The following is a 24,839-nucleotide window of genomic DNA, read 5'->3' as shown; positions in this document are numbered from 1 at the left end:
AAACACTACTTTGACTATATAATGGTATCGTTTTCTGATCAAAAAAATATCCTCAGTAGGTTCCCATGTAGGACTGTCTATAATCAGCCCCCACCTCATCTTTACTGAACATCTACCTCCTATCCAACTATCTTAGCTACTCTACAATGAAATCCCTTTGACCTCCTTACTCTTCAGTGAACCTGTGGCTCCCATTCTTGCTTCCATGGTTCTGCTCATATTATTCTTCTGAAATTACCTTCCCATCTCCCACACCTCAGAACTCCTGTATGACTATGAAAAACATTCAGGTTTTCCTCTTCTACAAAGCTTTCTTCAAGTACTCTTACATATTTCTTATTGCCTAAAGGACTTAGGTCCTTATAGTCAAAACTGTGGTTTTCCTAGTAGTTATGTACAGATGTGAGAGTTGGACAATAAAGACGGCTGAGTGCCAAAGAATTGGTATTTTTGAATTGTGATGCCAGAGAAGCCTCTTGAGAGTCCCGTGGACTGCAAGGAGATCCAAATCAGTCAATCCTAAAGGAGATCAGTCCTGAATATTCATTGGAAGGACTGATGCTGAAGCTGAAGCTCCAGTACTTTGGCTACCTGATGTGAAGTGCCGACTAATTGGAAAAGACCTTGATCCTGGGAAAGATTGAAGGCAAAAGGAGTAGAGGGTGGCACAGAATGAGATGGTTAGATAGCATTACCAACTCAATGGACATGAACTTGAGCAAACTCCAGGAGATAGTGGAGGACAGGGAAGTCTGGCATGCTGTAGTCCATGGGGTCACAAAGAGTCAGACATGACTTAATGACTGCACAATTAAAGGACTTAGCATCCTGTAGCTTTAGAGATGTATAGGACTTCATCTATTTTGAAAATTTGTCCAACAGTTCCATTTAACAGGTGGAGAAACCAAGGCTCAGAGAGGGCAAGGAGCCATTCACTCATATAATCAGTTGACGACAGCTAACACCCCGAATTCCAGATTTCCCTGCTCCCAAATAAGTGTATTCATTCTATAAGGACCTGTCCTTTTTATTATTTGTGTTATTCATGGATGTATCACCATGATCTATAACAGTACCTGATACATAATAGTCACTCAATAAATACTCATCAAATGATGGAATTAGGAAATCTTCTTTGACCACCTATTTAAAATTTCAAATACCCTCTGATACTTCTTACCACCATCTTTGATTTTCCATTCTAAGACTCAAGAGTATCTTGTGGTATATGTATTTTATTTCTTGTCTGCTTTCTCCTACTAAAATTCTCCTATGAGAACAAGGGTTTTTGTCTATCATGTTCCCTGATGTAACCAACCCCAGCACCTAGACCAGGGCTGGGCATGTAGTTAGTACATACTCAATTTCTTGAATGAATGAATACTAAAATACTTTACAATATTTTCTGCTGTTAAATGTTTCCTGAGCCTGCCTTGTTTCCCTAAAGAGAATGCAAATCCCTAAAGAGACCATGTCTCAGACCTCCCTCTGTGTTGCCTACATCACTGGTTCTCAAAGTGTGGTCTCCAGATCAGCAACATCAGCATAAATTGGGAACTTGTGAGAAATGCAATATTTTGGATCCCACCCTGTACCTAGTAAGTCAGAAGTTCTGGGGTGGGGGTCAGTGATCTGGTACACATCAGATGCTCAGTTTATTCACTGAATTGAACTTCAAACATACAGAATTAAGTGCTTAGCCAATAGCAGACTTACCTCTTCCTGGTTATTCCATGTCTGAGTAAAGATAGCAGACAAAGACCACATGCAGACTCTTTGGAAACCATAACTAACCTTGTAAAAGTGAAGATGCTTGCACCTTTGTTTATATAAAAAAATAATGCCTAAGTCACAATGGCCATCATTAAAAAGTCTACAAATATTAAATGTTGGAGAGGATGTGGAGAAAAGGGAACCCTCTTATACAGTTGATGGGAATGTAAATTGGTGTAGCCACTATAAAAACCAGTATGGAGGTTCCTCAAAAAACTAAAAATATAGTCACCATATGATCTAGCAATCTCACTCCTGGGCATTTACCTGGATAAAGCTATAATTTGAGAAGATACATGAAACCCTATGTTCATAGCAGCACTATTTACAATAGTCAAGACATGGAAACAACCTAAATGTCCATCAACAGATGAATGGATAAAGAAGATGAGGTACACATATACAATGGAATATGAGTCATAAAATAAGAATAAAATCATACCATTTGTGGCAACATGGATGGACCTAGAGATTATCAGACTAAGCAAAATAAGTCAGAAAGAGGAAGACAGATACCATACGGTATCACTGTTATGTGAAATATAAAATGCAACACAAACGAACATATTTATGAAACAGAAATAGATTCACAGACGGGGAACAGACTTGTGGTTGCCAAGGTGGAGGGAGCTAGGGGACAGAAAGATTGGGATTTTGAGATTAGCAGATACAAACAGTATATATAGGGTAGATAAACAACAAAGTTCTACTGTATATCATGGGGTACTATATCCAATATCTTAAGATAAACCATGAAAAGAATGTGAAAAGGAATATATGCTGTGCTGTGCTTAGTTGCTCAGTCATGTCCCACTCTGTGACCCTATGGACTGTAGCCTGCCAGACTCCTCTGTCCACGAGATTCTCCAGGCAAGAATACTGGAATGGGTTCCTCTTCCAGTGGATCTTCCACACCCAGGGATTGAATCCAGGTCTCCTGCATTGCAGGTGGATTCTTTACCATCTGAGCCATGACTATAACTGAATCACTTTGCTGTATAGCAGAAATTAGCGCAACATGGTAAATCAACTGTAAATCACCTTCAATAACATTTTTTAAAAAGAAAAAAGTAACTCCCCAAAGTCAGTTAACATATATTGAATGCTTCTTGGGTAGAGAACTTGATACTAAGTCAGAAGGAGAAGGCAAATCAGGGCTGGACCCTTCCCTCAAGACATTTACAACCTGTTTGGAGGTGACAGGTAACCAATATGGAAATCAGATGAACCTAAACACACAAACAGAGTAACAACTGGAAAGGCAAATGGAATATATATGCTTAGGAGATATCAATTGTGTGGAGTGAACAGTCAGATGTAATCATGGAAACCATCCCCAAAGAATTGTTAAGTCATGTTTTTAGAAGTAGATATTGCAGAGTATAAGGGCTTCCCTGGTGCCTTAGAAGTAAAGAATCCACCTGCAATGCAGGGTTCGATCCCTGGGTCAGGAAGATCCCCTGGAGAAGGAAAGGGCAACTCACTCCAGTATTCTTAGCTGGGAATCCCATGGACAGAGGAGCCTGGCAGGCTACAGTCCATGGGGTCACAAAAGAGTCGGACATGACTGAGCAACTAAACACAACAACTGCAGGTTATAAACAGACAGTCACATGGGCAGAAGGGATTGCCAACTGGAGGAAATGGCATTTGTAAAGGATTGGAGTTTTGGAAATAGAAAGTCACATAGTGGACACAGCAAGCAAGGTGTGGCTTTAGTGGAAGCTTCAGAAGTGAAACAAGAGAAATGGGGCTGGTGGAGAGAGAAAAAAGGAGGGGGGGGGATGGGTTGTTGAGATAACTGGGTTGTAAATATTTCTCGTGAAACTTCAAAGAGAGACTAAAGCATTCACATTTGATTGTGTTACCATTTTTTATGTAGAGGTGCCTATGGTAAAAGTAATATTTGTGGAAGCTTATCCTGGCAAGGGGGTGTTGACTGGTTGGGGAGCAATTAGAATCTGGGAGGCCAACCAGGAGGCTGTTGTAGTAATATGTAATAGGCCATGAGAATTGAGAAAACAGCAAAGAAGGGGTGAATCATACTACTGCAGATAACATGTAAATTATAAGACCCCGAGGGAAGATTTGATAATGGAAGAGGAAGGCAAAGGAGAAAGTATAAAATGACATTAGGGTTGCAAGTCAGGAGAGCTGGGGTATGACACTGCTCTTGACAGTGACTGAGTGGGAATGCACTTGGATTTACTTGTTACATTTTGGCTGGCAGTGCTGGGTCAAAGTCATGTCCTGAGCCAAATGAAAATATGGGACCAGAGAGAAGATTTGAAACCAGGAAAGATTTGCCAGCAAAATGGCAAAACAAAATGTAAATGCTATAGTATGTGGTTTCAAGCCGAATTGAAGCAGCCAAAAGAGAACAAATTATAAAAGAAAAATGAGAGAGTAGCTCTCCTCATCATGTGCCCTTTTTAAATGTAGATTTAATGATTGGTATTGACATGAAATGTTTATTCAGTATGACCTTCTAAGAAGTTCAAGTTATTATACTTAGACCCTAGAGTCTTAAAAAGGCTTTTAAAGAGGGTCTTTAAATACTTCATAGTCCAGACAGAATCTTAAAGCAATATAGAAGCATACAGTCCCTGTTAAATAAGCAGAGAGGCAAGATGGCAAAGCAATGAGACAAGTCAATTATCATGCAGACTATTAAATATGCTGTAATACAAGTTCAGATAAATGTGGCATAACCACCTAAGCATTTGCAGACAGTTATATGTACCTAAATTTGAATGATTTCACTTCATTTAAAACTACTGGAGCCATTACTTGTGTGTGTGTGTGTGTGTGTGTGTGTGTTCATGTCTGTATTCTCAAGTAGGAACTACAAACTACTGGTATTTTTGTTGCCTTTGAGCTTTCAAAATCTTCAAAATGGCATTCTCTATGCTAGAATGCTCTATTGTTGTTGCTGTTTAGTCGCTCAGTCATGTCTGACTCTTTTACAACCCCATGGACTGAAGCCCACCAGGCTTCTCTATCCATGGGATTCTCCAGGTCAAGAATACTGGAGTGGGTTGCCATTCCTTTCTCCAAGTGATCTTCCTAACTGAGGAATCAACCCTTGTCTCCTACTTGGCAGGCGGATTCTTTACCACTGAGCTACTTGGGAAGCCCAGAATGTTCTATAAGTAGCCCCTAAAGGTTTCAACATTTTAATTATTCTATATATGAAACAAAGCTAAATAGTTAAATTTGAATTATCTTCTTAGATGTTCACATCAGTGGTGTTTTAGACTGGGGTGGGGTCTATCTAGAGAGCTGAAAATAGGTTTGTCCATTTAAATCTTAAATATTTCACCTTAGATGTATCTAAGAGACAAGGACATAAAAGAAAAAAGTAGGCACCAAAGCCCCCAAAACCTATTTCGTTGCCTTTTTCCTTAATTCACTGGACAAATTGAGTAAGAGGAAGCTTCTTTTTTCAGCCAAGGCTTTAAAAAAAAAAACAACAAAAAAAAAACAGTGATTCTAATGGAGACAGATGGATCCTAGTTAATTCCGAGAAGCACCAAGATGTAATTTTAACCAATTTTTAAAACCAAAATGAAAAACAACTCTAGTGTACTGTATGTCAAACAATATTCATTTAACCTTAAAAGCCACATGTGTTGTTTATTCAAACCTCAATTATACTCTGAGTGGTACCCTATGGAGATGGAATGGCTTGGCTTTCTGGTAATGAGAGAAATGGAGAACAAGCATTTGAAAAATGGTCAAGAGCTAGGCTAAAATTCAGACTGTTTATAACTCCCATTGCTCCTATTAATCTCTGATTGGTCAGAGCAGGTCACAGAAGTAAACCTTGTCTTCTCAAAAGGACCAAGTATACAATGAGATTATGAGATACCCATGAAGATAAACCTCAGACAGCAAAACTACGCCAGCATGTGGCCACTTCTGAACCACACTCATCACAAATAGGGTGCCCATAGATTCTCATTTATCTGGGACAGCTCAGTTTTATGTCTGTTTTGCTGGCAGGCATAATTGTTAAGACTGCTTCTTTCACTTTCAAAAGTGTCTTGGTTGGGATGATAAATTCCATGGTTACTCTAATCATAAGGCAAATAGAAATTGTAAATGAATTTCCAAGACAAGGGGAAATGATCTCCATGACAAGGAAAACTGATCTCTGTATTTTCCGAAGAACACGTTGAAATCAGCAGAATCAAGGCAATAACTAAGGGTTTTTGAGGAAAAGTGGGAGTAAGTAGAGGAAAAAAACTGATCGTGAAATCTCCAGGTAACTATGTACCAGGTTCCCTGGTGGGCCACTTTATAACCAGTGCTCAACACCCAAACTGGAGATTAAAAAGAGAATGGAAGCAGATGACTTGGTTGGGGGGGGTGGGGAGCTACTACCAAATATCTAATTCTACAAATTTGTTGGTGAGGGAGCAAGTGTGCTCTAGTGTCTCATAAGTGGACAGTCATTTTTTAAAATCTTCTTATTTTGTATTGGGGTATAGCCCATTAACAAACAATGGTGTGACAGTTTCAGATGCACAGTGAAGGGACTTAGCCATACATATACATATATCCATTCTCCCCCAAACCCCACTCCCATCCAGGCTGAGACATAACATTGAGCAGAGTCCCCTGTACTATACAGTAGGTCCTTGTTGGTTACCCATTTTAAATATAGCAGTGGCCACATGCCCATCCTAAACTCCCTAACCATCCCTTCCCCCCACCCTTCCCCCCTGGGAAGCATAAGCTCATTCTCTAAGTCTGAGTCTGTTTCTGTTTTGTAAATGAGTTCATTTGTATCATTTCTTTTTAGATACCACATATGAGGGATGTCATATATCTTTCTTTGACTTATTTCACTCAGTATGACAATCTCTAAATCCATCAATGTTGCATGAAATGGCATTATTTCATTCTTTGTAATGGCTGAGTAATATTCCACTGTATATGTACCACATCTTCTTTATCCATTACTCTTGGACAGTCCTTTTTTTTTTTTTTTTTAGAAAATACCTTGCTGTCAAATAAAGCACTTAATTGTTTGGGCTGTCAATTTTAAGCTCTTAGCACTTTAAACAAAATACCTGCTCGAGAAATACTAAGACACAGACAAGGAGGGAACTCCTGGCACCAGTGGCAAGCCAAATCAGAAGGGGAGTACAAAAGTATTATCCAGAAAAATCAGAAATGTCTGTTTTTTTAAAAAACTGTATTGTGAGAATGTGCATGTGTTTGCAGGAAGGCATCATAAAAGAGGGAATAATGAAACTTAGACATGGCCCATGACCCACATTCTGCTCTTTCAATGGAGATGTGATTAAACAGATCAATGTTTATGGTTAGAAATGGGGTCTTTACATCCCAGGGTAGTCCCAATGACTCTTCTGGAAGTGTTAGTATATCTAGCCGTTGGGAGCAGAGAAATCACAAAGTCTGCTCCTCCCAGTAGCCTCAGACTTAAGAGTCCCTGAAGTTGCTTCACACCCTCAACCTGAGAGGCAGCATAGTAATAATGGCAAAGAAAACAGCCTGGAGTCAGACCACCTGGGTCCAAATCCTGACTCTGCCCCTTCTCACCTGTGTGACTTTGAGCACATGAATGAACCCATCTGTGCTTCAGTTTCCTTCTTTATAAAATGGAGACAATAATACCTACCTATATGGTTGTAAGGATGAAATGAATTAGTATATGCAAAGAGCTTAGGACAGTGCCTAGCACACTGTGTTATATGTGTTAGCTATTATCCACCCTCCCTCTTCTTCCTATCCTTTCCCTCTATTTCTTCTTTCTTCTTCTCAAGAGTAGCCCACACATGGGGAAAACCCAACTTAAGGAACCTTCACACGTGTGCTTCCCAATGGCTCAGAGGGTAAAGAATCCGCCTGCGATGCAGGAGACACAGGAGACATGGGTTTGATCCTTGGGTCAGGAAGATTCCCTGGAGGAAAGCATGGCTACTCACTCTAGTATTCTTGCCTGGAGAATCCCATGGACAGAGGAGCCTGGCGGGCTACAGTCTATGGGGTTGCAAAGAGTCAGACATGACTGAGTGACTAAGGACACACGCACAAGTGTGCAATGTATTTAACAAAAGAAAGCACCTGTATTTTTTAAAAAATGAAGCCTAACAGAAAATTTATGTCCACACATAGAAAGGGAACAATTTCATTTCTAAAGCCAGGGTCCTGGAGACACCAAAAAATAAAAATGGCTGCACACAGCCATTTTTCATTCCTTCAGCTCGTTCCTTCTAAACTAATGATTAGATTCTCTCATCATTATGCTAGTACCTTCTCCCTTTTCATTTTTATTTAGAAAAGGAGTCTGCATTTTAATTAAACCTCTTTTTCTCTCTTTGCTTAAAGTAATGTATGAGAGGACAGATAACTGCTCCTATGAGAGGCAGTGCAAATTACATAGTCATAAAGTTGAGTGGTAAAAATTCAAGTACCCAAATAGAGTCCTGTGCTACCACCTTCAAAAATGGAAAATAACGAGCAGGATGGAAGAAGGAAACTTAGTGATCTACCATTGTTTACTGCCTGGTTAACCTGGAAATGAAAAGCAATCAGTTTAGGGTCCTTCTTCTTTCCATGAATACCACTTTGGCTTCCTGGCCCCATCCAAAGAGGACTGGACTACCTGGTGGGAGCAGAAGATGTGGGTCCGACTTTAATGGCCAAAAACAAGGAAAAAGTGGATGGAGTCATTTCAACAATTAGCTTATACCAACTGGATAATTATATCAAATGTTCACTTTGCCTGGGCCACGGAGACCTGGACTTTATAAATTCTTACAGTTACAGTGTAGTGTTCGAATATGATTCCTCTGCCTAACATCACTCTTCTTTCTGATGTTTCTTTTTCCTCTGTTTATACTGTCAGTTAACAAATCAGATTAACTTCCACAATCGTTGAAGTCTAAGTGTTCACGAAGTCTATTCTAATGAGAGTAATGGGTATACCTAGTAATGTGTTTCTGAGCAGTCATGGTATATCCTTTGAAGCAGTCAGAAGGACAAGGCTGAAAGAAGAGTGGCTTTAACCACCCATGAAGAAATAATTGCTCTGAAATGCTTCACTGGGAATTTCTTATTTTTATTGTAGAACCAGACTCATAATACACATGAAAAACCCTCCAGCCCAGCAATGGGATGGGGCATTATTGACCTTGACAGGATACCCCAGATGGCCAATTAGGAATCATCACTATTAATTTGTTAAACTCAGTATGAAAGTCAATGCTGTCCCATCCACTGTCTGAGGGCTTTCTGTCTAAAAGAAACATTCTAGACATAAAAGACATGCCAAGAAGGAACATCACGACTTCAGAGCACTGGGAGTCCTGGGATTGTCAGCAAGGATGTGAAGATGAATTCTGACCACAGGGGATGGAAAGAGAACAAAAACCACCTGAAAGTTTCCATGGAAGAAGAGAGCTTCCAGTTGGTGTTTAGAAGAGGAGCAGTAGACAAGGATAGAAAATCTCTAAGATAGTCCCATGTTCATGAACATGAATGATTCACTTTTGAAAAGGAATTGCTAGTGGTGGTCAAACTCTTCTACAGCTATGAAAAGATCGAGTGTTTCAATACATTTTGAAGTTTAGGCAAGAACATACAATCACAAAAATTATTGAGTTATTTTTAATTTTTTTAAAGCAGTGTTTTGCATTAGCAATGCTTCCTTCCTACCATTATGACCAGGAGATGGGAGTGTTTCTGCAGAAAATGTGGGCAAAAAGAAAATGAGATCCTGACTGATATGTAAGGATCTATATTTAGAGTTGTTATTTTCTCTCATTTCCTTTGATTTCGAAAACTTTGAAAATTTTGGTAGATTTTTATGATGTTAAAAAATGAAATAGCTCATTTACCACTTCCCTCAAGATCTCTGGGCTCAGCGAAGATGGCATCTGAGGTGTAATTTTGCTGCTTTTTGGAAATAGAAATCAAGAGTCTTTTAGGTAAAATGGCAGATGTCTTGAACACTGACAAATTGCTTTTAAACAATTGCTTCCAGTTTCAGTTACCATGAAGGAGTTAGTAAAAATATCTCAATTTCATAAAAAGAGATTCAATTTTCACCTGGGCTAACTGGAGATGTATTAGATAAATGAGCTTGGGTTGAGTAAGTTGTAAGATCAGTCATTTCTCCTGCCTCCCTAGGCAGGACTACACTTTAAGTGCTTGCCAAAAGCTTTACATAATTGTGGCTCTCTTTCCTGTTAGCAAATCCATCACAAGTTATATGCTTAGTACTATGCTAGGGGCAAAAGAGGAAGAAGATGGTCCTTTCCTCATAGAACTTCCCAGTTGAGGAGCCAAGACCCATTAAACAGTGAATAATAATGTGAAAATGTCAAAGTGTTAGTCACTCAGTCATGTCCAACTCTTTGTGACTCCATAGACTATAACCCACCAGGCTCCTCTGTCCACGGAATTCTCCAGGCACGAATACTGGAGTGGGTTTCCATTTCCTTCTCCAGGGGATTTTCCTGACCCAGGGATCAAACCTGGGTCTCCTGCTGCTGTTCCTACAACCTGACCAAGCCCTGGAAGTGGTCAAAGAAGGAGACCAATGAGGACTAGAATGATCAGGTAAGGCTATTTAAATGAGATGCATGCAGCACTATTTACTATAGCCAGAACACAGAAGCAACCTAGATGTCTATTGACAGGTGAATGAATAAAGAAGATGTAGTATAGATATACAATGGAATATTACTCAGCCATAAAAAGAAATGAATTTCAGTGAGTTCTAGTGAGATGGATGAACCTAGACCCTGTTATACAGAGTGAAATAAGTTAGAAAGAGAAAAATAAATATCATATATTAATGCATATATACGGAATCTAGAAAAATAGTATTGATGCAGGGAAGGAATGGAGACACAGATGTACAGAACAGACTTGTGGACACAAGTCCCCCACACAAGACGGGGAGGGAGAGAGTGGGACGAATGGACAAAATAGAATCAACATATATACACTATCATATCATGTGTAAAATGCATAGCTGGTGAGAAGTTGCTGTATAACACAGGGAGCCCATCCTGGTGCTCTGTGATGACGTAGAGGGGTGCGGGGGGAGGGGAGGGAAGCTCAAGAGAGAGGAGATATATGTATAATTATGGCCCATTCACATTGTTGTATGGCAGAAACTAACACAACATTGTAAAAATTAAAATAATAATAATAAAAGAGCTGCAACTTCAGCTGGGGTCTTGAAAGATGGGCAGGATCCTAATTGATAAAAGAGGAGTAGGAAACTCTTCCAAGCTTGTGGGGATTAAGAGTTAAGAGAGGCACATAACAGGAGGTAGGATCAAGATGGCAGCAGAGGAAGATCCTGAACTCACCTCCCATGGGCATACCAAAACTTCACCTACTTACAGAGCAACCACCTCTGAGAGTGACCTGAAGACTAGCAGAAGATATTTTCCACAACTGAAGATATAAACAAGGAACCACGATGAGACAGGTAAGGGGGTGGAGACTGCCATCTAGTCAGGACCCACACTCTGGCAAGGTGAGAGGGATATAAACACGAATGTCCTGCCCAAGGAGCAAGAGGTCCAAGCTCCACATTGGACCCCTCAGCCCAGGAGTTGTGCACCAGGAAGAAGAGCAAAAGAGCTGGTTTTGAAAACCAGTGGGGTTTACATTCAGGAGAGCTGGAGGGCTGAAGGTGTGTTCAAAAACTCATTCACTCTGAGTAGTAGCAGAGAGGCAGGAGGCAACTGGGACTCCACTGGGAACACAGATGCTGGTGGCAGCCATTTCTGTAAACTCACTCTACTGTGCTGACACTGGCACTGGTAGGCACCATTCTGGAATCCTCCCTCTAGCCTATTACCACTGGGGACTGCCCAATCTACCAGTGTACCCATAGCAGTCATGAGCCACCAGGTCCCACAACCAGGCGTGCCTGGGGCCTGCCCTACCCACCAGTGTACCCACAGCATTAAACTCAAAATGTGTTAAATACTTAAATGTAAGACCTGATATCATAAAACTTGTAGAAGAAAACATAGGCAGCATGCTGTTTGACATTAGTCTTAGCAATATTTTTCAGATCAATCTCATTAGGCAAGGGGCTTCCTGGTGGGATATGAGTGAAATAGGCAAAGGGAATGAAGGGGTACAAACTTTCAGTTACAGAATAAGTCACAGAGATATAATGTACCACATAGGGAATATAGTCAATAATATTGTAATAACTTTGCATGGTGATAGATGGTTACTATTTTGGTGATCAATGCATAATGTATATGAATGTTGAACACTTAGAAACAAATATAATATTGCATGTAAAAAAGAAGGGCATATGACAGGGCTGAAGGTGGGGAGGACATGGCATATTATAAAAAGAGAAGTGCCAGTCTAGAGGAGAAAGTGTGTGTGTTGGTGTTGAAGAAATGAGGATGGGTAGTGAATTAAGGAAGAGTCCGACTGTTTGACAGAGGACCTTTAAAGATAAGCTACAGAACTCAGATTAGATAATATGGTAAGAAATGGTAAACATGGAACAACACGATCAAGTAGTTCCTTAATATGTGAAGTCTGAACTTGAGTATATGCAGCAGGTACAATGCAAGAAGGACAGTATAGATACTTCTATAAAATAGGGTAAATAGGGTGGCTGGTTTCATAGTGGGATCAGAAGTCACAGATTCTAGGAGGATAGGACTGCTGCCACTTATACCCAGAACTTTTGAGTCAATTCTCCCAAATCCTGGGGGTACAGAGAGCGAAGAGGAATATGGTGTGATTTGAGGCCAGAGAGATGGTCTTGAGCCTCGGTCAGTTATTGGCTTTTATAACACCTTTCCTTCATAGCATGTGGCATGATTATGATTTCATATTTACTTGTCTCAATATTTGATACATGTCTATCTTCCTCATTAAATTCTATGATGGCTGGTTCCATGCCTGTTTTGTTCACCATGGTATCTCCAGTACTCACACAGTGCCAGGTACTTAGTGGTTGCAAAACAAATGTTTGTTGAATGAAAGAATGTAGATATTTATACTTGGGCTACTCTAAACCTAGAAATGGGCTTCCCAAGCGGTGCTAGTGGTAAAGAGCCCACCTGCCAGTGCAGGAGACATGAGACGTGGGTTTGATCCCTGGGTCTGGAAGATCCCCTTGGAGGAGGGCACAGCAATCCACTCTGGTATTCTTGCCTGGAGAATCCCATGGACAGAGAAGCCTGGTGGGCTATAGTCCATAGGGTCACACAGAGTCAGACATGACTGAAGCGACTTAGCATGCACCCACACAAGTGCTATGTATGTACACCATCTACCAAATGCAGGCTTGGCTCTCAAAATGCCGATAGCTTACCCCATATATGTCTCCCTTGCTTAACGTCTAAGAACATAGCCTTCCCCTTTGCTTTGGCAAGATAGGCAGAATACAGGAAGCAGAAATGATAAATGGTGGAAGAAGCTGGGACTGGGTTTGGGTTTAAGGCCTGCCTGCCCAGAATGTGGCCATAGTACAATCTCTGAAGAGTTATTTTTTTTTTCCTGCTGATAAAGTTTCCCTTAAGGTTCCAGTGGCTGTGTGCACTATGCTTCCAGTCTAGATGAGGTTTGCTGAAGTGCCAGCAATGACACACCCTGCCAACACTCTCCTGACTGTCCTAGCCTCAAAGACAAGTCTAAACAATTGAGACTGGGGTTGAGATTCAATCCATGGCTAAGATTGCTGTCTGACCCAGGAAGAAAGGCACCCATTAGTGTTTGGTGACAGTGCAGAGACTATTTCAATGGGGTCTTTTATATTAAGGTTTGTAAGTTCAGTGCTCAAAAGGTTATTTCTTCTGCAGTATTTTGCCTGCAATTAGGGCGGCCAACATAGAAGAGAAATGTGTCTGGGTTCCCTGCTGAATGAGTAATATGCTTACACAAGGTATACCTTTGTAAAAACATCATTTCAACAGAAAAAAAAATAACTAGGTGCTTCAAAAATTAACTTCAAAGGAGATTCAATCACATTATATACAACTGAAAGATGTAAAGACATTAAAGACAGAGAAAAAAGCATCAATTTTATGAAAGTGTAAGATTTAGTCTTGAGAGGGGAAGATGAAAGAGAATGGTTTATTTAGGCTGGAGAAGAGATGGCAAAGAGAGAACTTCATGAATTGTCAAGTGTGTGAAGGGGCAGTACATGATCAGTAACAACTAGCTTTTATCTGTTGCTTCTGAGGACATAACAAAAAGAAAAGAAAATTAAATCATGACAAGAAAACCATTGAGAAGATAGTTAGTCCCAGGATCTGTTGCCATGAGAAGGACTAGAAATAAACTTCTGTATATGTACATTAAGGAAATAAAAAGGCAAGACTATTGGAGATAGCTAAGGTGCAATTCTACTTAACCCCAGGGTAATAAATATAGTCATAATGCACTCACACGTCACTTATTAAGCAATAACTCTTTGCTGGACTTTCTCTTAGCCTTCTGTCATCTCAGTTAATTTTTACAACCTTTCTGTTGGTTGTAGATATCATAATTAGCATTTACACAGCTGAGAGATTCGAGGTCCTGAATGGTTGTGTCTTGCCCAAGATAAAATTACTAGTTGACTGTAGCTCTGCCAGGTCAAAACTATGTCCTCTGGCTTCAGAGCCTATCTGCATTGCACTCTATTGCCTCTTGGATGCAATAATACATCTTTTTGCACTTTCCTTTATCAATTGTTCTTCAGTTTAGATTTCACATTATTTTCCCCAAACAAAATCACCTTAACCTAACAACTGGATTATAGCAATTAGCTGGTTATATTAGTAACCACGTGTACACCTCTGCTAAAAATGGACTCTCTTGGGTGTGCGGAAAAGGGAACCCTTGTATACTATGGATGGAAATGCAAATTGGTACAGCCACTATGGAAAACAGTAGGGAGGTTCCTTAAAAAATCTAAAAGTACAGCTGCCATATGATCCAGAAATTCCATTCCAAGGCATATATCCAGAAAAGAGAAAAACTCTAATTGGAAAAGATGCATACACCCCAATGTACATAGCAGCACTATTTATAATAGCTAAGACATGGAAGCAACCCAAGTGCCCATTGACAGATGATTGGTTTAAGAATATGTGATATAAATACACATATATACATGTATATATACATATATATACATATATAATAGAATATTACTCAGCCATAAGAAAGAATAAAATATTGCCACTTGCAGCAATGTGGATGGACCTAGAGATTATCATACTAAGTAAAGTAAGTCCAACAAAGACAAATATTTTGTGGTATTACTTATACATGGAACCTAAAAATACAAATGAATCTATATACAAAACAGAAACAGACTCAAAAACATAGAAAACAAACTTATAGTTGCCAAAGGGGAAAGGGGTGGGAAGGGACAAATTAAGAGTATGGGATTAAAAGATACAAACTAGTATACATAGAGTAGATAAGAAACAAGAGTTTACTACATAGCATAGGAAACTATATTCAGTATCTTTAATAACAACCTATGATGGAAAATAATCTGAAAATTACATATATATATATATAATTAACTGGATTACTTTATTGTACATCTGAAACTAACACAATACTGTAAATAAACTATACTTCAATTTTTAAAAACGGACTCTCTTCTCTTTGGAGTGGACTCAAGCTGGGACAAAGATGGGAAAGGAGATAAGGAACAAAAGAGTCTTTCCTGGCTGAAAGTTCATAGTTGTACTGAGGGACAGTACACACACTGTGAGAAACAGGTATGGAAAGATCCAGTGCCTTATTGAAGCATACATTAAATTAGGCTGCAACTAAATTCATGCTGACCTGTAAAGGCTGGTGCAAAAAGCATAGTAAAAAAGATGAGCCTGTATGGATACTAAGAATAAGGTCATTTCTTTCTAAAAGAAATATTAGTTATAGTGTGCTAAAGTAAGGTAGGGAATAAAAAGCAATATGAGGGATCACCTAATTTCCTATTGACCATGAATGAATGTAAAGCCAGTACCATCACCATAGTCAGTAATTCAGAGGAAGAAAAAACAAAAACAATATCTTATTTTTGTTGTTGTTGTTTAGTTGCTAAGTCATGTCTGACTCTTTGTGACCCCATGGACTGTAGCCCACCAGGCTCCTCTGTCTAGGGGATTTCCCAGGCAAGAATACTGGAGTGGGTTGCCATTTCCTTTTCCAGGGAATCTTCCCAACCCAGGGATTGAACCTGCATCTCCTTCATCAACAGACAAGATTCTTTATCACTGAGTCCCCAGGGAAGACCAATATCTTATTTTAGTAGCATCTAATTCCAACCATGATAAACTTTCTGGCAATATTTACAAGCTAGTGTGTGTTCATTCAAACAATACCTACTCTGTGCCTAGCACAGTGGGGGAAAAAAGATGAGCCCAAAATAGTTACTGCCTTGAGGAACACATATTGGTAGGGATGATAAGACATGGGCACATATAATAAAAGACAAAAGGTGCTAAGGTTATAAATGCCACTGGAAAAGCACAGGTGAGGTCCTGAAAAGTCTTAGAGAGGAGGGAATTTAGTCCTAATTCATAGGATTAAAAAAAAATCATGGAGGAGGTAGCGTTTGAGCCAGCCTCTGAAGGAGAAGCAGGATTTAGGGGTGGAGAAACTGGAATGAAGGTGGGAAGGCAAAGAAGAGAGAAAGACCCTCCCACTAGTATTTATCCAAATCAAAACCACAGTGAAGTATCACCTCACATGGGTCAAAATGGCCATCATCAAAAAGGTCTAATAAATGTTGGAGAGCGTGCCAAGAAAAGGAAATGCCCCTACACTGTTGGTGGGAATGTAAATTGGTACAGCCACTGGAGAGAACAGTACAAAGGTTCCTTAAAAAAACAGAAATAGAGTTATATGATCTAGCAATCCCACTCCTGGGCATATATCCAGAAAAGAGAAAAACTCTATTTCCAAAAGATATATGCACCCCAACGTTCATAGCAGCACTGTTTATAAGAGCCAAGACATGGAAGCAATCCAAATATCCATCAATTGAGGAATGGATAAAGAAGATGTGGGACATATATACAATGGAATATTAGTCATAAAAAAGAATGAAATAATGCCGTTGCCAGCAACATGGATGGACCTAGAGATTATCATCTATGAGTGAAGTAAGTCAGACAGAGAAAGACACATATGATGTCACTTATATGCATAATCTAAAAAAATGATACAAATGGACTATTTACAAAACAGAAACAAACTCAGAGAACAAACTTATGGTTACTGGGGTGGAGGGGGAGGATGGGGGAATGAATAGATTAGAAGTTTTCGACTGACATGTACACACTGCTATATTTAAAATGGATAACTGAAAGGACTACTGCATAGCACAGGGAACTCTGCTCAACACTCCATAATGACCTGAACGGGAAAATAATTTGAAAAAGAATAGATACATGTATAACTTAATGTCTTTGCTGTATACCTGAAACTAACACAACACTGTTAATCAATTCTACCCCAATATAAAATAAAAAATTAAACAAAACAAAATAACAAAAAAGACAAAATGTGACCTGAGGACTACCTATGTTAGCATCTGAGGAGGCTGCATTTGAGCTAGGGCTTCAGGAGTAGGCAGGATTTTCACAAATGAAATCCGAGGGAAAGGATATTCTAGAGACAGGCAATATCCTCTCCTTTCAAGTCTTACTGTACATGTTGTATAGATATAACTAAGGAAGCCATTTTGTCACTTTTTCTTCCCAGCCTTATTGTGAAATGGTTGCTTCTCATTCACCCCAAACTGGCTTACCATATGAATGGGATTAGATGCTCTGACCAATCAGAGACTGACATTGGTCACTCCTCTATTGGTTTACTAAGGTTTCAAACTTTTAAGATGCTCAATTTAAGTGCACCAAATTCAGATGTAAAACCACCATTTCAGGCCACCCCCAGTCATCTACATTGTTGTAGGGATGGTTTCTCAAAGCGAAAGTCTATGGACCACCTGCATCAGAATGGATGATGAGGCCAGTTTAAAAGCACATCCCAGGGCCCCTCCCCAAGGCCACCAAAACAGAATCTCTGTGGTTGTGGTCCAGGGAGGTGAAATTCAATAATTTCTCCGGTAATTCTAAGCACACTGAAGTTTGAAAGATATTGAGGGGCTGAGGAGAGAGCAAAGGTACAAAAGTGAGACCACACAAGAACAATATGGGAAGAACCCAAGGTGCAAGAATGCAAGCATGTGGACCTATAAAGGTAACTCAGGAGACCTTCACTGTCAGAGTCAGGGGTGGACACATTCTGCAGGCACCAGGGAGCCATTCCTTTCAGTGGCAGAGTGGGGTGGTTAGAAGCCTAGAGTCCGGAGCCAGACTTCCATGGTTCAGATCTCAGCTCTTTGACTCACTAGCTGCTGCTGCTGCTGCTAAGTCGCTTCAGTCATGTCCGACTCTGTGTGACCCCATAGATGGCAGCCCACCAGGCTTCCCCATCCCTGGGATTCTCCAGGCAAGAATACTGGAGTGGGCTGCCATTTCCTTCTCCAATGCATGAAAGTGGAAAGTGAAAGTGAAGTCACTCAGTTGTGTCCGACTCTAGCGACCCCATGGACTGCAGCCTACCAGGCTCCTCCGTCCATGGGATTTTCCAGGCAAGAGTACTGGAGTGGGGTGCCATTGCCTTTTCTGGACTCACTAGCTACATAACCTTGAACAAGGATCTTAACCTCTTTCTGCCTCAGTTTCATCATCTGTAAAATGAAGTTAATAATCATAACCTCCCCCACCCCCAACGGGGTTGTCATGAAATTAAATGAGTTCATATCTGTAAAATGCATAGAACTGCGACTGGCATTGAGTAAGTACAATGTGTGTCAGCATAAAGACTTCTGAGTAGGGGTGTAGCACAGTTAAGGCTATCTCTTTGGAAGATTAAGCTGGCAGTAATGTATGGGAAGGCTTACTGATAGCTCAGCTGGTAAAGAATCCTCCTGCAATGCAGGAGACCCCGGTTCAGTTCCTGGGTCGGGAAGACCCACTGGAGAAGGGATAGGCTACCCACTCCAGTATTCTTGGGCTACCCTGGTGGCTCAGCTGGTAAAGAATCCACCTGCAATACAGGAGACCTGGGTTCGATTCCTGGTTTGGGAAGATCCTATGGAGAAGGGAAAGGTTACTCAATCCAGTATTCTGGGCTGGAGAATTCCATGGACTGTATAGTCCATGGGGTTGCAAAGAGTCAGACAGGACTGAGTGACTTTCACTTTCAATGTATGGGAGTCAATCACCCATTTGCTACTAGCAAATCCCATCATATTTTCCCTCTATTTCAGTGGCTCTCAACCTTGGCTGCACATTGGAATCACCTCCTTCATTCCCCTTTCCCCTTACCAAGGTAATTCCAATATGTACCCATAGCCAAGAACCAGTGTTCTAAATATACAGTCATCCCTTGGTATCTTCAGGGCATTGGTTCCAAAGGACCCTTGCAGATACCAAAATGCAAGGATGCTCAAGTCCCTTATATAAAGTGGCATAGTATTTGCATATAGCCTATATACATACTCCCATACACTTTAAATCATCTCTAGATTACTCATAATACCTAAGTATTAGAAGTTGGGAATACAATGTAAATGCCATGTAAATGGTTGGCAGCCCACAGCAAATTCAAGTTTTGCTTTTTGGAACTTTCTGGATTTATTTTTTCTCCAATATGTTCAGACCATGGTTAGTTAAATCTGAGGATTCAGCACTTGCTGTATTTCAAATTTGTTCAGTATTTGTTATTGAATCCTCACTTTATGGAAGACAGTGTCCTAGGTCCTTTTCCTGCATTATCTCATTTAAACTTAACAACAGTTTGGAGGTTGGTGCTAACATAATCCTTAATGTAAAGACTGCTAGAAAGGTGAGTACATACATGGCTCATGATCACCCAGCTTGAAAGTAGCAGGACTGGGATTAGAATCAAGGCAGCCTGGCTCCAGAAGACCTCAGTCTGAACCACTACTCTATACTGTGTGCCCCGCCCTGAATCTTGGCCTCTCATACCAGAGAGACTGACTGCTACATCCATCCTCTTGGTCTCTCTACTTGTCTTCTTTCCTCCCTCCAATCTAGTGTGGACACAATAACCAGTGAGATCTTGGAAGACATCAACTGGATCACATCACATCTCCTGCACAACTTTCTGCTGGCTTCCCAATGCACTTCACAATGGAAATCCAAACTTGTTACCATGGCCTTGAAGGTCCTGCATCATCTGACTCCTGTTCACCTCTTAAGTCTCACCAAATGTCAGTTACGACCACAATCACTATATTCCTACCACACTGGTCCAAAGCTCCTTGAATGCTCTAAGCTCTTCCTTGCCTGGTCCTTTGAACTTTTTTTTTTTCTTTCTGCTTGGTATACTCTTCCCCCAGGACCTTTGCATGGATTACTCCTTTTCATCTTTCAAGTCTGAGCTTAAATGTCATCTCAGAGAAGCCTTTCCAACAACTCAACTAAATGCCTTCACCTCTTTTTCTATCTCAATCCCTTGTTTATTTACTTTACAGTACATACATCGTTTATATTTAGATATGTGTTTGCTTGTTTGTTTATTGTCTTCTCTGGTAAACTGTGGGTTCCACAAGGGCAAAGAACATACCCTGGCTGCTATGTATGCCACATATGGTTATATAGGTTGTGTCCTGCATAAGGGTGCCTCAGCTAAGGAGGTACATTCACAAGGATTTTCCAGCAAATGGCAAGTCAAGTATCTTAAGTAAGGTAATCCTTTCTGTAATTCACATGAAGATGCCATACAGTCTAGCAGCGCCCTGTGTGACTACTATGTTTACCATTATGTATCCAGCTTCTAGCACAGTGCCGAGCATATAGTAGATGTTCAATGAGCATGTTAACTGGATGGAAGGGAAGAAGACAAAATTAGGAGGGAAAGTGGGAAAAGGGGGGATATAAAGGACTGCTGATAGATTTGGTAATCTGAGAAGAGGTAATAAAGGAGAAATTAAAGGTAATGCTGTTTGATCTTGGAAACCTAAAGAATAAAAAGAGTGCCGTCATCAAAGAAATGAAACTCAAAGAAGAAAAAAACTGGCTTTGAGAAGATGACAATTCCATTTTGAATATAATTTGAGAAGATGATGCCTTCCATTTTGCTGTTATTGAGTCTGTCAGCATTTTACTGTGGGATTTGAGAAATACCCCTACCTTTGCCCAGCATAATCTTCAAAATGTTCACATCAGTGCTTTGGGAGGCCAAGTCTTCCTGTCAAGGCTGTGTATGGAAAAGCCCTATGTTTTACAATACAATAATGGAGGGGCCAAGCTAGATGAATCTCACCCCTCTCCCCCTGCTGTGCTGCAGTGCAGTTTCTTTAGGGCAGTGACCTTTAAAAACAATGCTTTTATTTTTTTTCCTTTTGTGATTGAAAGCACCCTTAAAATTTAAGGCTAGCATAGAAAATTCCCTTTTGCTAAAACACTGGACAGGTATTTCCCTCTTCTAAATCCTGCTACTCAAGATGGTAGCACCTGGGGTCTTGGAATACAGGATACCTACCTCTGCACACCCGGCAGCAGGAATCTGGAACAGAGACTGGGAAAGCACAGGTTAACTTGGGGCAAGTCTTGAGACCACAGTACACATTGCCCTCCTGCTGGGGAGAAACGAAATGAAGGTCAGAAGGAGCTGAAGTTCATGTAAAGGCTTTAGCTCAGTACCTGGGATGAGTAGGGGTTCAAACATAATACATCCTTTCCCCCTGCTCTTCTGCAGTCAGTCCTAGGCACTTCTTAAATTTTATGATGCGTTTATTTTTTTTTTTCCACTTATTATTTCTCCATGCCAGAGACTGAGTCACAGAAGAGATGGTAATCCTCATCAGGCACCCTGGTCTAAGATAGAACAAAGTATCGGGTTCTATCTATTACATTCTCTGGGCCGCACAATTAGATGGTGATGTAATCAGTATACCTTATTCATGAAGTATACAATTCTTTTGACAAGTAATGTCACAGGAATCATTATGATCAAGCATTTTTCGAGATGTTTTTCTTTGCAGGGCAAAGAACTATCTCGTTAACAGAATATGTCAGAGATGGGAACCAAGAGACACCACATTTTCTTGTGAATTGGACTGATACTGCTAGATGGTGCCAGTGGTTTTTCCACCCATAGCATTTCCAAGGCATCAAATAACTGAGTTCTTCAGATGAAAGCACTTGTGGTATAATGATTGTGAAGAGAAGTACAGATCAAGATCATCAGCTCATCTTTGTCCTAAAGTTTTAAGACAAGGATATGGCTGGGTCCAACCTTTTCAACAGAGATTATCAGGGTTGATGAAGATCAGGGAGGCTTACGATTTAGATGCGCTTCATCCTCTTTCAATCAAGTACCCTACAGTGTAGGCTCAAACTAAAGGTACGTGTATGGAAGAGCTCTTATGTGGGTAGAGGACATTGAAATACAGGGTCTTACCGAGCAGCTGCACTGGGTGCACTGGTTGGGCTGCCGGTTCTGAAAGAGCCCTTCAGCCATGAACAGCTCACCGTGTTGGTAAGTGGTCCCGTTGTATTCACATGACTTGCTGGTCATTTTATTGTTCGCTGGGGGTAAGGAGTCTTCTGGGACAGGGTGGAAAAAAACCACACCAAGTATTGGCATCATTGCAAAGAATTTCACAAATTCCCAAACAAACAGCAGGTGGGGCTGTACAACACAGAGGGAGTTAAAAATAGCCCCTGATTCAGGGGCTAATGACTTCGATAATATTAAAGCAGCCAGACAGGAATAACAACTAACATGACCAACCATCCAACCCTTCACTTGTTGGGCATTTATTGAGCACCTACTATGTGGGCTTCCCTGGTGGCTCAGAGGTTAAAGCGTCTGCCTCCAATGCAGGAGACCCGGGTTCAATCCTTGGGTTGGGAAGATCCCCTGGAGAAGGAAATGGTAACCCACTCCAGTATTCTTGCCTGGAGAATCCCATGGATGAAGAAGCCTGGTGGGCTACAGTCCATGGGGTTGCAAAAGAGTCGGACACGACTGAGCAACTTCACTATATACCAGGCACTGTGATAGGTACTAGGCAGAGATTAGTGAAGAAAGACAAGGCTCCTGCCATGATAGAGCTACCAGTCTTAGACAAAGAAGGTATTAACTTGTCTCGAGGGAGGGAGTCTTTTCAGATGAGGAACCACCTATTATAACTACCCTAGTAACTTTACCGTCTCCCATGTTTTATTACACTTGGCGTGTGCTTGTTCCAGCCTCTGGAGTCTGCTTGTTTTCAATCCCTCCACTAAGATGGTCCCCTTCCTTCTCCTCTTTTCCATCTACTGAAGTCCTGTCTGATTTTCAAGGACCAGCAAAAGTTACCTATTATTGAACAAGTGCCCAGATTAAACTAATCATCAGTGTACAGATTAACAATAGATACAAGCAGAGCTGTGGGATAGTGGGGGAAGAGAAATAAGGAGAGTGGTGTGTTTCCTGACAAGGAAGCTTAGAGAGTTAGACCATTCTGGGACCCTCCTACACTGTTGGTGGGAATGTAAATTGGTACGCCCACTATGGAGAACAGTATGGAGGTTCCTTAAACACTAAAAATAGAGTTGTCATATGATCCAGCAATCCCACTCCTGGGCATATATCCAGAGAAAACTATAATTCAAAAAGAACACTGTACTCCAATATTCATAGCAGCACTATTTACAATAGCCAAGACATGCAGGTAACATAAATGTCCATCAACATAAATAAGATAAATAAGATGTGGAACTGAGTAAGCCAAAAAGTTCATTTGGGTTAAAGTAAAAATAAAAGACACATTTTTCATTTTTACTAAGAACTTCATTGAACAAAGTATTCACTAACCTAAAGAACTTTTTGGCCAATGCAATATGCAATGGAATACTACTAATCTATAATAAAAGAAAGAAATATTGCCATTTGCAGCAACATAGGTGGGCCTAGAAATTATACTAAGTGAAGTAAGTCAGGAAGAGAAAAGCAAACACTGTATGCTATCACTTATATGTGAAATCTAAAAAAATAATACAAATGAATTTATATTAAAACAGAAACAGACTCACAGAAATAGAAAATGAACTTATAGTTATCAAAGAGAAATGGGAGAGGCAGAAAGGGATAAATTAGGAGTATGGGATTACTAGATACCAACTAATATACATCAAGGCTGTATATCGTCACCCTACTTATTTAACTTATATGCAGAGTACATCATGAGAAATGCTGGGCTGGAAGAAGCACAAACTGGAATCAAGATTGCCAGGAGAAATATCAATAACCTCAGATATGCAGATGATACCACCCTTATGGCAGAAAGTGAAGAGGAACTAAAAAGCCTCTTGATGAAAGTGAAACTGGAGAGTGAAAAAGGGCTTAAAGCTCAACATTCAGAAAACTAAGATCATGGCATCTGGTCCCATCACTTCATGGGAAATAGATGGGGAAACAGTGGAAACAGTGTCAGACTTTATTTTGGGGGGCTCCAAAATCACTGCAGATGGTGACTAAAAGACGCTTACTCCTTGGAAGAAAAGTTATGACCAACCTAGATAGCATATTCAAAAGCAGAGACATTACTTTGCCAACAAAGGTCCGTCTAGTCAAGGCTATGGTTTTTCCAGTGGTCATGTATGGATGTGAGAGTTGGACTATGAAGAAAGCTGAGCGCCGAAGAATTGATGCTTTTGAACTGTGGTGTTGGAGAAGACTCTTGAGAGTCCCTTGGACTGCAAGGAGATCCAACCAGTCCATTCTGAAGATCAGCCCTGGGATTTCTTTGGAAGGAATGATGCTAAAGCTGAAACTCCGGTACTTTGGCTACCTCATGTGAACAGTTGATTCATTGGAAAAGACTCTGATGCTGGGAGGGATTGGGGGCAGGAGGAGAAGGGGATGACAGAGGATGAGACGGCTGGATGGCATCACTGACTCGATGGACGTGAGTCTGAGTGAACTCCAGGAGTTGGTGATGGACAGGGAGGCCTGGTGTGCTGTGATTCATGGGGTCGCAAAGAGTCAGACACAACTGAGTGACT

General features: G+C 40.6%; 1 protein-coding gene across 8 annotated transcripts in view; it reads right to left on the bottom strand.

Annotated features, from left to right (window-relative positions):
* The window catches only part of CHRDL1 (chordin like 1), a 135,303-nt gene that overhangs the window by 27,012 nt on the left and 83,452 nt on the right, over nucleotides 1-24,839 (bottom strand). For 2 of the 8 annotated variants that reach the window (XM_027535206.1, XM_027535209.1), the window contains exons 5-6: nucleotides 22,249-22,391; nucleotides 21,328-21,421 (exon numbers count right to left, since the gene is read on the bottom strand). The exons of 1 other annotated variant lie outside the window; for it this stretch is intronic. In XM_027535206.1, coding sequence (XP_027391007.1) covers nucleotides 21,328-21,421; nucleotides 22,249-22,391 — 237 coding nt within the window. Of the gene's footprint in view, nucleotides 1-21,327; nucleotides 21,425-22,248; nucleotides 22,395-24,839 lie in introns of all 8 variants that reach the window. 5 more of the 8 variants (XM_027535207.1, XM_027535202.1, XM_027535208.1 and 2 more) reach the window with 3 other exon arrangements.

The sequence above is a fragment of the Bos indicus x Bos taurus genome, chromosome X (assembly GCF_003369695.1).
Source record: "Bos indicus x Bos taurus breed Angus x Brahman F1 hybrid chromosome X, Bos_hybrid_MaternalHap_v2.0, whole genome shotgun sequence".
Classification (NCBI taxonomy): domain Eukaryota; kingdom Metazoa; phylum Chordata; class Mammalia; order Artiodactyla; family Bovidae; genus Bos; species Bos indicus x Bos taurus.
The sequence above is the reverse complement of the archived record's forward strand: the minus strand, read 5'-3'. Positions and strand labels throughout refer to the sequence as shown.